The 15039-nt window shown below is 42.7% G+C and overlaps 1 protein-coding gene across 26 annotated transcripts in view; it reads left to right on the plus strand.

The window, feature by feature from the left end:
- MTSS1 (MTSS I-BAR domain containing 1) overlaps window positions 1–15039 on the plus strand; it is a 175064-nt gene that overhangs the window by 20924 nt on the left and 139101 nt on the right. For all 26 annotated transcript variants that reach the window (XM_007065749.4, XM_027828042.3, XM_007065750.4 and 23 more), the window contains exons 2-3: window positions 3229–3290; window positions 8001–8074. In XM_007065749.4, coding sequence (XP_007065811.2) covers window positions 3229–3290; window positions 8001–8074 — 136 coding nt within the window. The remainder of the gene's footprint in view (window positions 1–3228; window positions 3291–8000; window positions 8075–15039) is intronic.

Here is a 15039-nt window from a genome sequence, read left to right on the forward strand (position 1 = left end):
CAGCCTTATACTTCAGTGTCTGCATGTTCTGAAGCTGACTTTAATTACATGTGGTAAGCTTCATGCTGGGGTTTGTGTCTGCTGACATTTCTCAAAGTTGGGGGGGAGAGGGGATGCATTCCAATCAATTAGCTGTGAAGTCGATTAAGGAAATGCACTGTAAAAATGAGGCTTCTAAGACTTGTCAGCAAGCTGAGTTGAAATAATATTAGGAAAGTGGAGGAATCCGAGAACAGTAAGTACCAAATTTACATTAAATTGGCTATGTTGTATGAAACTTTTGTTGGAGAAACTGGTGCGTCCTTTTGAACCTGCTGCTTTCTGTTTTGCCCTGAAGATATCCCTTTGATTTAACCCTGCCAAGTACAATGCTCTTCTTTTCAAATAAACTTGGTTTTGGTTTAGCAAATCAATACAAGATTGGTAAAATAGTTAGTCTCTTCGATTAGGTGAAAAGATTTTTTGGAGGCATTTAATATCTTAATCTGACTTATTGACACTGATACTTATCTACCATCACTAACAATTTTAGGGTTTGAACCCGAGTCGCTGATTTCAGTGGGAATTATGATTAGGCTTGCGGGGTCAGGCCCTTATTTTTAAAATCCACTGGATTATAGTTGATAAACACATTGTGATCTGACATTCTGATTTGCTGTCATATAGAGCAGTTAGCAAAAGAAGCCACTCCTGGTGCAGAATTCCTGTAAGATTGGGGTGTTACCAGATACGGTATTGCATGATACAAAATCTGAAGAGTAGATAATGTCTGCAAAAAACTGGACAACGGCTAGTGTACTGGTACGCTGATATCAGTGCCTATCATGCTGACCATTATTGTCTTGTTGTTTCTTTGTATTCCCCAATTTGTATGACTGTATCCATCTTTTTTTTCCTCTTGACTGATATTTAGACTGTAAGCTCTTTGGGGCAAAGACTGTCTTTTTGTTCTGTTTGTACAGCACCTAGCACAGTAGGGCCCTGATCCATGCCGAGGGCTTTTAGGCACTGTGGTAATGTAAATAATTAATAGACTGTCTTCCCTCTCATTTGATAGAAGCAGAGATGAAACCTGTTGAGGGCAGATATGCCTTACTACAAACAATTGTATTTGCATATAATTTCCTATTTGGAATGCGTATTCTCAGAAATGGGCATCAGTTTTATCTAGGCTTGTACCATGTTGCAGTAACTGAGTGTCTTACACATTTGTTAAAGTGAACACAGTTCTCTTTTTCTCTCTAACCCCTAGTCAGTTGGAATTATTTGTGGGAGGGCATGGACAGTTGGTTGTACTAGGGCAGGGACGGAGAAGCTAGGTCAAAGGGGGACTTGACACTTATTCTGAATAAAGCTGTTGTGGTAACGGGGCCTACCATTTTATCCTAATTGTGAGCTCAACTGAGAAGAGTGTGTGAAAGTCTGTAAGATGTCACAATAACCTATGCCAATAAATGTTGATGGGAAAAGGTGCAAAAGGGAGACAGACTGAATTAGTCTTAACAAAAACGCCTACTGATATAATTCAAGAACAATGTTAAGATAATTCTTGGTAACCAAGAAAAGCCTGGGGACAGGAAAACAGTGAACCAAAATTAGGGTATTAGAAACTAGGCCTAATTGGTGGACAAAATAATGAGGACCACGAGTCCTCAGAAGGAGATTTTGGGGGATGACGGCAATGCTGGCTGATTAAAAGAAGGGGAAGGAGTGAGCCCCACTGTCTACTGGGACCTGGATCTTCTTCGTCCTAATCCTGAGAAGTGTTGAGCAGACTGGGCCAGAGAGGGAACCAGACGACATTGTCCTCTCCACTGGCTCTGGCTAAATCCTGAATACCACCTGGGATGTGAGACTTTGTGCCCGCCCCATTTCCTCCCCCCCCACCCTCCTGCCTAGTATGTCGTTTTCCATCCACACGTTATTTCTTATCTTTGCTATCCTTCTCAGTTTGCCTTTTGTCTTAGAGTCTGGCTTAGCCAGCCGAAAGTGTATATTTTGCTATGCTGCTTTGAGTCTGTGATCAGAAAAAGGCTGTTAAAAGCAATGCCCTAAACAGCCCATTGCTGGTATAAGTTTGCCAGGTCTCAGAGTGGCCAATAAGACCATGTGCTGTGCCTGTGATTTTTCCAGGAGAGAGATTGCAAGTGAAAGTTAACACCAGAGACAGAAGCTGCACTTTGTCTTTGCTGTTCCTTCTTCTCCCTTCTTGTGTACGTCTTGTTTTATCTAAACAGGGTCAAGGGTCAAACTTCAACTGCATTTATAAACTGCATTTATAACAGCTCCAACCCATCTCAACTAAGTTCCCCTCCAAAAAAGACAGTTATCTTTGATACCATCTGAAAGACTGTCAAACAAGGTGTTTTACTCAAAATTCTCCCCAGGTAGAGTGGAAAAAGGAACAAGGGATGTTGTTCAAATGAAAGCCTTATTCTACATTTCAAATGCTTTAAATATTAACTGTCCCCCCGCCCCATTTGTAATAAAAGGTTAAAAAGATGTTTAATTGTGTTTGCAATGGTGCTAAGCAGGGCTATGGGCTCTGTATACCAAACCTTATTTGACACGGTTTAATGTTAGACAGTTTCACGGTCATGTTAGCACCTTTGACTCTTTGGGGGGGAGTTCGATCTAAGTTATACAACTTCAGCTACATGACTAGCTTAGCTCTACTTACCGTGGGGTCCACACTACGCTATGTTGATGGGAGACATTCTCCTGTCGACTCCCCTTGTGCTTCTCGTTCAGGTGGAGTACAGGAGTCGACGGCAGAGCGATCTGCCGTGGATTTAGTGGGTCTTCACTAGACCCGCTAAATTGACTGCCGATGCATCGATCGCTGCATGTCGATCTGCCGGTAAGTGTAGACAAGCCCTAAGTGGTTTGCCCAGGGTCACAAAGGAAGTCTGTGGCAGAGTAGGAATTTAAACTTAGGTCTAAAGTCCTGAGTTATAGTGTTCTCTCTGCTGCTTATGTTCAGCAAACAGGCAGCCTGAATTCAGAACCAGTGGGAGTTTTTTTTTTTGTTTAAGGACAATGTAATTTTAAAGGAACAGCAGATAAATTGCTAGAAAAATATTACATGGCTCAAGGGATGGACATTTATTAAACAAAAAGTAGGCTTTATTGCTTTACTTTGATCATTCATATTATCCTAAACACTGAATTCTGAACGTCAAAATTGAATGGCCACTAAAATTCTCTTTTTTTTTTTTTTCCTTTTAGGGAAGTTACCCAGTTTGGGAAGATTTTATAAACAAAGCTGGGAAACTGCAGTCTCAGCTAAGGTAAGTTTCTTATCGCACAGCCCATCCCCTTGGCGTGTGGGACATGCTAGGCATACTGCGTAGTTTAAATGGTGTTTCATCCTTGATAGTCTATTTAGCATGGTTTTAGTTTAGCGTTTCTTTTTAATATTTCATATTCATAACTCATCAATGTAAATTCTGTGTGCCTCCTTTTACAGTTTTAGTATATTTTAGAAAAATAGCTAATTGTCCACACAGGACTGTAAGTTCTTTTCACATTTTCATTTTCATGATGTGGCCCCATCTGGAATTCTGTTGTAAGACAGTTGATTTATTTTGATTTAATTAACCCATAGCTTTGGGGTCGAAAGTCCTCGCATTATTTTTATAAATGTAAGATAAAGAAGGCTTATTAAGTTACAGGAGTACTCTAAATATTGGGTAAAGTCTATGGTAACCTAAAAACTAGGACAGAAGATCTGGCTGCCAAGGAAATCCCAGTGCTGGGTCATTTGGCAGCAGTTAATAACATGTAACTAGTTGGGTCTCAGTATACTAAGAACATTCTGGATAACTTTTCATAGCCTTCCATTAATAAAACATTATTCAAGCAGCTTCTATATCATATCACAACTTGGTATCAGTAACAGAATCAACAGGCTCATAAAATGCCTCCCTACTTACATAGGGAGAGGGGAGAAATTAAATTACATGTTACTATGAACTGAACCTTATTTCCTAAACTAATGGGATATACACTTCTCATATATCATGTTAAAAAAACCTACAAAAATCCTGTATGTGGTTGGTTGCCTGCACGTGTGCTTCCCTTTCCATGCAGTCCCATTCCATTGGGTGTCCCAGGTGGGATTCGCCTGTCTTACTGAAAAAGTTAAAGGAGGGAAAGAGGAACCATGCTTTCTCTGACTCCTATTAGATTGTGTAGTTATCTATTTTTAAAGATCGTTTTCAGTTCTCCCCCCCCCCCATGTCCTTCTCTCCTCCACCAGCAGTCCTGCAGTATGGGATTTGGAGCGTGCCCCTGGGGCTAGGAAGGCATTGTTTTGGCCAATGTGAGCTTGCTTGTCCCCACCCTATCCAGCCCCCACCTGCCCTTTTTCGATATGTGATGCCAGTAAGGCAATTGCCATGTACTGGGAGTACTTAAATGCCAGAATGGCACAGTCCTGTAAAACCTAAGTGTCGCTCCAAGTTGCAGATCATTATTAAATCCACTTTGGATTTTGGAAGGCACAACTGGAAAGAGTCTGCCTGGGTTCTTAGATGTTCAAATGTTGTCTGGCCAGTTTCCAAGTTCTCCCTGAAGTCTTATCCTGAATGGGATGGACTGGAAAGTGGAGCCATATTGGTACTTTTGGAAGGAGCTAGGCCCACTTCCTTATCTCCAGGAGCTCCTCCATGTACCTAATACCCCGAGTCTTATCTGGCTTCCTGCTTCTGCCACCTTTCCCTGCTTGGGAAGCTGTAGGGATAGATGGCATACAAATGCAGCTGTGGCCAAGTGTGGGGAGGAAATGACACACAGCGAGAAGTGAGGGGTAGTCTGTACAGAGGACAGGTGGGGCTACTGCTGGGAGAGGAGAAAAAGGAGTGGAGTCCTTGAGGGGGTTAACGGTTTGAAAGGTTACAGTGTAGTATGTCCTTAAGCTAAGGTGTGTTAAACAAATTAGGGCAACCTGGAAGCTTTTAATCATTTATTTAGGAAATACAGTTTGTTTGCCCAGTTGGGATTGCTTCAGAAACCGCTCCAGTTCCTCTTACATCCTGAATGCCACCAGTTCCAGACAATTGGGCAACTCCTCGTCTTTCAACAGGGAGACCAGAATCCAGGAGAATCTCCAGATCCTGGCACACACTAGCTAGCCAGATCTTGCTCCCTGCTTTGTCTCCCCAGTACATCTTTGGTCTCTGCCATTTTCTGGCTTATCAGTGCAGGTTTTCAGAGTTCTTCCTCATTTTTCTAATTTTCCTTATGGGCAGCAGTGACAAGGGACATTCCTATCCTGCCCCCAAAAAAGAGGCTCTGCATACTCTGGCTGCAGCAGTACAACATGGACCTTTGTCATGGATTCTTGCTGTGAAGCTTCCCTTCAGAAGGAGCAATGGCATCTGGCAGCACCTCAAAGCTCCAGACTACCTCTCCGCTGCCCCTGGCCTGGACAGTCTCTGATGCCAGCTGCCCATGACAGAGCTTTCCCTGAATAGGAGCTTTCAGATCCAGGCCTTGTCCTCAACTACTGCAGCTGGAAGAGTAGAGGACAATTTCCAGGACACCATCTCCTCCGGCAGCTTCTTTTCGAAGGGGGGAAGTGTTTGCCTTCAGGTGCTGAAGTTCAGTTGCTCAGCCAATTATTTTATAGGTCTTATTCAAAGTCTTTTTTCTCTACCACCCACGCAGCACAAAGAAAACTTCCCTCCCAGGTGCTTTAGTAGCTCTATGCACAGACAGTTTGAGGATTCACTCACTCACTCCCAGCAAATGTTAATCTTTTGCCTCTGCTGCTTCCTCTGACAAAGGGGAGAATATGTAATCGAAGCTGGAGTCAGGCCCCCCTAGCATTTTTTTTATCAGAGAAGTGGAACCTCCTTATTAACAATCTGGATAAGATAATGTAGCTCATGATTTTGGAAGAGCCTAACAATAGGAAAACAATGCTGGAAAAATCCAGGTCTGGAAATAGCCAGGTCTATGAATAAGTATTAACAATTAGCTAGAGAAGCCCTTCTCCTCCCCCCTATCTCAGGGGCTGACCTACAAATGACAGCATGTAGAGAGTCCTGCTTCCGTCTGTTTGAGGTCATCATCTCTTTCAAACCCATATCTTGGATCAGAAGATTGAGAAGGCTCTTAGGAGGAATTCTGCACCGGCTGTAGCCCAACCGTGCACTACCATTTATTTCTCCTCTATTTTGAGGGTGTGCATGAAGTGAGGGTTGGATAAAATCCAAGTAGTCCAGTTCCAGCTCTCCCAGGAAAACCATTCTTTATCTACAATTATGGTCTTTACTGACTGCGGACAAGTTTCCCTGCAGCTTTCTGCTCACATTTTTGGTTCGGCGGGTGTGGCTTAGATGGACTTTTGCCTTTAGGCCACAATGAGGAGACTTCCATAAATTTTACTTTGTTTCAGATCTCTTTAAGGAAATCTTGATTGTTTGGGACTCATTTGGAATGATCTCTCCAACTGTTGTGGGCAGGAGGGAATTCACTATATTCGCCTATGTTTCTCTGTACCTCATTGTCCATGAGGACTAAGCATTGCTGTGCCACTGTTCTCATTTAATCCCTAAAGTCCTGTCCTAATTTCATTTAAATCAGGATACCCAGACTGTAAGACAGAAAAAGAAAAGCTCTGGCACAAAGCTGCGATGTGTAGGGCCCTCAAGACCTACTTATTTAGAAAATTGGAATCTGTTTGTCCATTCTGAGGGTAAGAATCACTGGATGCCAGCGGCTAGATTTGCTATCTAAATTGATAAAACTGCTTATCGGAATTATGCAATTAGCAGGCTTTCCTTGCCCTTTGAACCTTAAAGGCCTATCCAGTTCACTTCCTAGGCAGAGCAGGTGAGCAGCTGTAGCTGAAGAAGTGCAAATCTCCCACTTGGTAGTCCCTGCAGAAGTGTTCTCAACATACTGCCTCTATGCTTTCATCCTCATCCTGCCTATGGACAGTGTGCCCTTCGGGCATTCCTCATAGCTTGGTGGGCCTGCCTTCTGTCAAGGATGTGGGGGGTGAGGAGGGGGGAAGGTATTCTGTATCTTGTGCATTAGTTCTGATGGAATTTTCTTCAGGTGGCTCGTCTGCCTTTGCCATCTATTCTCTTCTGTCTCTTGGGGTGTGTGTTTGTCTCCTCCTTGTGGTGAGTCTGCCTCCGGTACAGAAGAGACTTCTTACTTGTAACTCCTTTCTTTGCCCTGGTTCTACTTGCACAGGCACTCACGATTAGTCAGCAGGTGCAATTTTGTTGTTGTACATGTTTATATATAAGCACTACTAAGACATTTGGTTTAGCTCCTCTAGAGGCAAAGGTGGGGGTGCGTCTAGCTGGCTCGGCAACTAAGACTGAAGGTGACCTGCCTGTCAAGAGGAGAATGATATAATCATTTGTTCTGCCCTGGTGTAACTGTAGAACAGAGAACTCTCTGGGTAGTGAATATTCTCCTTTTCCCACTGGTCCCAAAACTCCCAAACAGGATCAACGGATCTCTTGGAAAGTACCCACTTATGCTCTCACAATTATCAGGGACACAGGTACACTTCAAGTGAGAACTCAAATGATGTGCTTTAGGATAGGATTTGACTGGGACTGCAGAGAACTTACTTCTCCCTTATCTGGGAATGTATCCTGCAACATACAGGTGCCTCCCAAAAATAATAGTGGCTTTAATTTGTTTAGATTTTTTCATGTTTGATTGCTTTGATATTGATTCATCAGATAAAATCCGCTACAAGGGGCTGACTGCATCCTTTTGAAATAACACCTGTCCTGTGCAATTCACAGCACAGCATTAGCATGCCCATAGTACCAGCACAAAGCAAGGAAGAGATTAAGAAATGAAGGCAGAAGAGGGCTAAATTCAAACACAAAATAGAGGGGGATTTGTTATATTGTTGCCCCTGCAAGTTCCCACTAGTTTCTTAATAAGCCTAAACATTTTTGACAATAATTAAACGGGCAGCAATGAGACACAGCTAATGTTTTGTTTTCCTGTATGCATTTCAGGACTACAGTAGTAGCAGCTGCTGCCTTTTTGGATGCCTTTCAGAAAGTGGCTGACATGGCTACTAACACACGTGGTAAGCAGATATGTCAATATTTAGTTTAACAGAATGCTGTGTCCAGCTTATATCATTTGTGGTAATAATAATAATAAAAAAGCCTTGTTACCACTGAGAGGCAGATCTGGTAGACCTCTGTTTGATGAGCTCTTACTTTGAATATGCAGAATATGAGATGGTTTGGAAAGATTTGTGGAAAAATGATGGAGACCCATAATTTAGATTTGTTTGACATAAATCGTTTTGAATATTTCTTAATTGCCCTCTGAATTACATGCTCGGGAAGAATATTTTAACTGTAGATTTATTGAAATCTGTATCTGTTCTCACTCTGACACTTTATCCCATAAATAAGTTTAAAAGAGATGTAAAGCCAGCTCCTCAGCTGGCATCAATCAGTGTAGGTTCATTGAAGACCATAGAGCTGTGCTGACTTGCACCAACTGAGGATCTGGTCTGTAGGTTTTTTTTTATTGTTTTTTAAGCCTCGGTCCCTGGATATTTGCGGCAGTTACCTGCACCTTCATTTTAGAGGAATCTTCCTCTATCGTCCCCACCTTCCCATACCCTATAATTTTTCCTTAACCTGCTAATTAATGGCCAAACTAGTTCTCCTGGCCTTAACAGGAAATGAGGGATGTTCAGGTTCATATGGGTGACTGACTGCAAGTTTGTCCGTGAATAGACCAGTAGAAACAGTGCAACTGACAATCCTGCCAGACCCCTAGGTGAGTGGGGAGCAAAAGGCTGCTTTTCTGTGGTGTGCCAGATGACCACTGACCCAGGCAAGAAGAGCTCTGATGTCTCTGCAGAGGCTGGGCTGCCCGGTCCAGCAGGGCTCAGTTATTGAAGAGCTATTCCAAAGTGAATGTACAACTGTTCATCAAGTTGTTTTCAGTAGTTTCTAGCTTTTGGTTTTTGGGTGTTGTCCCCACCCCCCCCCCCCCCCCCCCCCCCGCCCAAATAAATCCTTGCTAGTTTCTAGCTCTGAGTAATACTGCATCCCTAATGTTGAAAAGTGTGACGTTTAATTAGCAGTGTGCTAACTATCTAAGCCACACTTTTCCTTCTGAGAGCAGTAGTAGCAGCTGGAACAAGAGTTAAATAAGGGCACTGTGACAACTTTGAGGAACCAGATATTTGTTTTTAAAAGCTGCTAATTTCATTCTGCTAAGCTTATCTGAAGGAGTTTTTTTTATCTACTATTGGTGATATTAATACATACGTTAAAAAATGCCAGCTCATACATGTTAGACATCAAACCGTGACTGACAGACTTGGCTTCCTGTGTACGTGGCACGAAAGGGACAAAACTAGAGAAGAGACTGTCACAGGGACCCAAGATGAAAAATTTTGGGTTTGGAGTCTGAAACACCCCTCCAAAAGGTCAGGCTTGGCTGAGCTCTGCTTCAGTGCTGGGTCACTAAAAGCGCTTTAAGATCATTAAAACATTTTTTTTTTTACAAGTGTTTTGAATTCTTGAATGACCAAAAAACTAAATAATGTGGATCTATGCAAATTATTGGGGGGTATTTTATCCCTTCTGTTCCATGTATTTTGATGTATTTGGACTATATCCGGCATGCATTGCATCTTTCCAGACTACGTCCTTCAGAAAAGAAGCTCTGTAAATTCAGTCCAGTTAAATTTGTATAACCCCCACTGTTCTTCCTCCCTTCTCCGAATTGAAACGATAGAAGGGAATTTTGACATATTTTTAGAAACTGACATTCTGACCAAATAATTGAAATTTCAGGCTAGTGGCTCTTCCATTTCCCCCTATATGTTGTTAAGAATTAGCCTCTTGCATTGTACCCAAGAAGAAACCTCCTTGAGGTTCTTCAGCTAATGTGAATCCTAATATCTTTTGTCGTAGACTGGATGAAATCCTGGTCCCACTGAAGTCAATAGTAAAACTCCTGTGACTTCACTGGGGTCAGGATTTCATCCAGCATCTTCATAAAAGTAGTAGCTTAAGTGAAATCTGGCTTAAAACAACTGATTTCCCCCCCCCCCCCTTCCCTTTTGTGATATGGGGATTCTTTTCTTGCCTGTGGTTTTGCCCCTTGAGGAGTTAAGACAGTACTGTACTAAATGTTGCCATTTGTTTTGTTTCTGTGTATTTTATCCTTTATAAAATTGTGTATTTCTTTGACCTGTGGTGGTTGCTGTTGGTATAGATTACACCTAATGCTGCAAAACCAAGGGTGGTTTTTAAAACAGTTTTGTCCCATGTTTGTTTACATTAACTGAAATTAGCAAAGTTTGCTTTTGTGTTTTAAGTATCTGTGCAGAGAGTATATACAATGTTTTTAATATGTATGCAAATGTTTGAGGGTAAACTACAAGCAGGATATACACACGTGTCCTGTGTACCACTTCACAGAAGGTTTAGCAACTTCGCTGTGAATTACAGGTATACATTGTCATTGTATGAAGAAGTATTTCTTTGATAACTTTAAGTAAAAATGCTGATCCACCGCCTATTTCAGAGAGACATTGTTATTCCCTAATGGGAAGTAGTGTGATTAAATTGTTGTAAAGCTGTGTGCTGTTTTTTATTTGTAATTGCTTACTGTTTTACTGGAAGTGGTGTGTTATTTTAAGGCCCAGCATTCTAGCTGATGAAAGCATTTTATCACAGTCAGTCAGCAGTAACCCTCTCTGGCTACTTGTCAATCTGCTTGCATCAGCATTTGCTTCAGAGGGAGAAAATACTGTCTATGTATATAATATATAAATATTTACAACTATACATACCCACGTATACAGGGGAAAACCTAATACCTTTGCAGATACCTGAGGATGGTGGGCTTGTACGTAGCTTCTCGTTTCGTTTCCATGAAGTACAACAGTGAAGCCAGGCTTTTCTAGCTGGCACTAACCTCTACGTGATACTTGAGGTCTGCTACCCCGAAGTGCTGGCTATTCCCTTCCTATCTACCTATCTCACCGGTTCTCAAACTTCATTGAATTGTGACCCCCTTCTGACAACAAAAATTACTACACAACCCCAGGAAGGGAGACTGAAGCCTGAGCCCGCCCAACCCCTGCCACCCTGGGTGGAGAGTGGGGGCCAAAGCCCGAGTCCCACCACCCTGGGTGGGGGGGAGGAGGGAGCAAAGCTGAAACCGAAGAGTTTCAGCCCCGGGCTGGAGGCCTGTAACCTGAGCCCCACTGCCCAAGGCTGAAGCTGAAGCTTGAGCCCTATCTCCCAGGGCTGAAGCCGTCAGGCTTCGGCTTCAGCCCTGGGCAACGGGACTCTGATTTTTGGCTTTGGCCCCGGACCCCAGCAAGTCTAATGCCAGCCCTGGCGACACCATTAAAATGGGGTGGTGATCCAGTTTGGGGTCGTGACCCACAGTTTGAGAACTGCTGGTCTCCCTTGGTCATTTGCCTCCTCTTGACTTTAACTTTGCAGGTTTCGCTTGTTACACAATTTTTATATTTGCGTTGGGATTGGAGTCTTTGAGGCGGAAGCTCTGAGGGGAGAGTGTAAAACAATAGAATCACAGGGCGGAGTGTGCAGTACGCTATGCTGTGCTGCGCCATGCCATCATTCTGCACGTGCTACCTTTGAGGGTAGCGAAGACCCCTCAGTGTGACGCAATGCATTGTTGTACTGAGCTGGTATATAGAAACAATAGCTCAGAGTGGTATGAGCTGCTCTGTTCATTTCAAGGTGGGGGGCTAACTCTGAAGGATTTTAATACTGATGATGCTTACTCCTGATGTGTGTGAGCAGAAACATTCAGCTGTTCCAGGATTGTGAGTGGAGGATAAGTCCTACCACTTCTTATTTCCAGTCTGATTCTTTAATAAGAAGAGCTGTTAAATGAGTCGACTAATGAAAGAACATTGTCCATCTAACAGATGCAGTAAAAGTGGTGTCGCCTGTATTCGTTATATTTATATTCCGGATACAGAATTTGTTATAAAAGCATGTGAACTCCAGTAGTAGAACACTGTGTTGTATTGGAGGATTTATCTCACTTTAAGGAGACAGTGTGGTCTGGTGGATTGACCGCGGGCAGGGAGCCAAGTACATGTGAGTCTGAGTTCTGCACTGTATCCATTTCAGAGCTGGCCTTCCTCAGGTCGTGGGGCTTGCGTAGACTAGGATAAAAGGTATATTTAAAGGATGCTGGCTAAATTGGTTCACTCTGCATTTTTAAATATCCACCTTTTATTCTAGTCTAGATACACCTGCTGTGGGGCCATCTTGGGATATGTGCTGAGTGCCCCCATCTCCTACTGGCTTCATTGGAAGTGGACTGTGTTTAGAAACTCCCAGGATCAGGCCCTGTACTTCTCCTCCTCTCTCCTCCCCCTCCATACCAGAAGATAATTCTTATCCAGAGTTCATGGGAGGATTAGTTCATGTGTAAAATCTATGGCCCCAGTTCAGCAAGGTGCCTGAGCTCATGCCTAATGTAAAGCATGTGAGTTGTCCCACTGACTACAGTGAAGTTACTCATTGGGTGAGAGTTATTTTATGTCCCAATTTAAAAAAACAAGCACCAGATGCCCTTAGAATTATTAAATGTGCAATAAAATAACAGTAAATACTAATACATTAAATTTCGTTAGCCCCTGGCATTAAGGATGGGATTTTCAGAAGCGCTAAACGTTGGTGTAACTGTTCCTGTTGAAGTCCATGGTAGAGATCTTATTGGCTGCAAATGGAGATCAGTTTACCTTGGCCAGCAAAAGATTAATAAAACAAAACAACCCCCCACCCTGAGAAGCCATTTTTCCTCCCAATTCCCCAAAATACTCTCATTCTGCCCCCATCAACCCTTTCCACTAGATGGCTTTTGCCAGTTAGGCATAAGTTTCAATACGTTGCTGAACCGAGGTCTGTATGATGGTGTAAGTATATTTATTTTTTTTAAACCCCCATCATTTAAAACTTTTTTTTGCAGAAAAATTACCTTAGACCCATTTAGAATTTTTTGATTTATAAAGAACAATATCTTTCACCGGGTTCTGCCACAAAGTTTCCGTGTGACCTTGGGCAAGTCATTTAGCTCCTCTGTGCTGCAGTTCCCGATCTTTAAACTGGAGATAATAGCACTGCCCTACCTCACGACGGGCGTTGAGGATAAATGCATTAAAAGATGGTGAAGCGCTTTGAGATCTACTCATGCAAAGCACTACATAAGTGCATTTTTAGGCATTATTATTATTTTAATGGCTTAGTTTGCATTTTGCTGAGGATGGAAAAAGAAAAACTAGATTGGTCTAGTCATTTTCTCATTTTCATAAGTTAGTGCAATGTTATTGCATCTTATTGAAGGGGTAATGGTCATTTTTAGAGTCTTAAAAATCCTAAAGCCTCTCCTGTAACCCAGCCTTCTATAAATGTTGGCCTTAAATTAAGTTGACGTGGTCCTGCTATGTTTTCTTATAACAAGAGAATCCCAATATGTTCAAATTACTGTAGTTTGAAAATGTAATATAAATTTTGTTTTTTTGTGCAGTTTTAGCGTGTGGGTAAGTTGATTTCTTCGCTTTGTACCTACGCTAATTTTCTCTTTGCCTTCACTGTATTTTGATGTCCTTCCGGACTGGCACTGGATTTAAAAACTTGAATATGTAGAGTGGAGAGGAATAGTGACATTCGCCTAATGTCTTATAGCTTCAGAGTTAATACTGATATCCTTTAAATCTGCTTTATTGAATATTCATAGGGGAGCCTGAATATATTAAGTGGCAATGTCTCCCCACCGTCTCCTTCGTTTTCACAGGTGTAAATTTAGAAGACTTATGGGAAGAGAAATTGAAAGCTTTGTGATTATGCGGGAGCTAACAATTGATCTTCAAGTACGATTGTTAATGAGTCCTTCAGTATCCACTACGCATTTAGCTTCCCTCCCCCCCCCCCCCCCCCCCCCGTATTGAAGTGGTTTTTAATACACATAGCAGGAGTATTTGCTATTGGTAGATAAGTGTGCCTCAGAATGGTTTAATTATACAGTAACTCAGAGAGCTTTTCTGTGGACAGTCTGATTCAGTGTGTGATGATGCAACTCGGGGGCTTGACATGTCCTGCAACGGATACGCCTTCCCTTCCCATGTACAGTGCAGTATAGTTTAAGATGTCAGTGCTGTTTATGCTCTCAATCCCCTTCATTCTACAGCAGTCCATGAGGAGTGAAAGATGATCTGCACATTAGAGTGCTAGTGAAATGTGTGTCGGAAATGGTTTCCTGACGGTAGGATAGGACTTGGGGTTAGAGGATGTCAAGGCCCTGGAGGAATAGCCAAGATAGCACATTAGAGAGCAGCCAAAACTGATGCTTATGTCTACGCTGCAGCTGAGAGCATGCTTCCCAGTCCAGGTAGACAGAGACACATGAGCTCCGCTCAAGCTAGCATGCTAAAAATAGCAGTGTGGATGTTGTGGCTGGATGGCAGCATGGGTTAGATGCCCGAGTGCAAGCTCACCTACTCCCTAGGTCGGAGCTCAGGTGGCTAGCCTGTGCCTCTGCCCATGCTGCTATGTCCACAATGCTGTTTTTAGTGCACTAATTCAAGTCTGACTGGGCTGGGAGACATGCTTCCAGCTGCAATGTAGACATACTCCCAGGAGCGCAGGTTGCATACTCTAGTTGCTAGTCAGTGCTGAATTTTGTGAAGCATCTATGCTGCTATTATTAACCATGATAACTAGATTAAATCACACCTTTGCTATAACGCACCCGTAGACGGACCCATGGTGTTCCCAGGCTGGGGAAAGGCGACTGAGGGCTATGGGCAGAAGATGAATCTCTGCCATCCTGTCTTGTGAAAATGAATTATTTGTATTTCAGTAGTGCCTGGAGGCCCCACTGTGCCAGGCACTGTGTAAACATGAAGTGAGATGGTCCTTGCCCCAAAGATTTTGCGATCTAACTAAACAAGATAAGTGGTATGTGGGGAAAAACCTAGCGGAAGTGATTTGCCCAAGGCCACACAGCAAATCACTAGCAGAGCAGGGA

This window comes from Chelonia mydas, chromosome 2 (genome assembly GCF_015237465.2).
Source record: "Chelonia mydas isolate rCheMyd1 chromosome 2, rCheMyd1.pri.v2, whole genome shotgun sequence".
Taxonomy (NCBI): Eukaryota; Metazoa; Chordata; order Testudines; family Cheloniidae; genus Chelonia; species Chelonia mydas.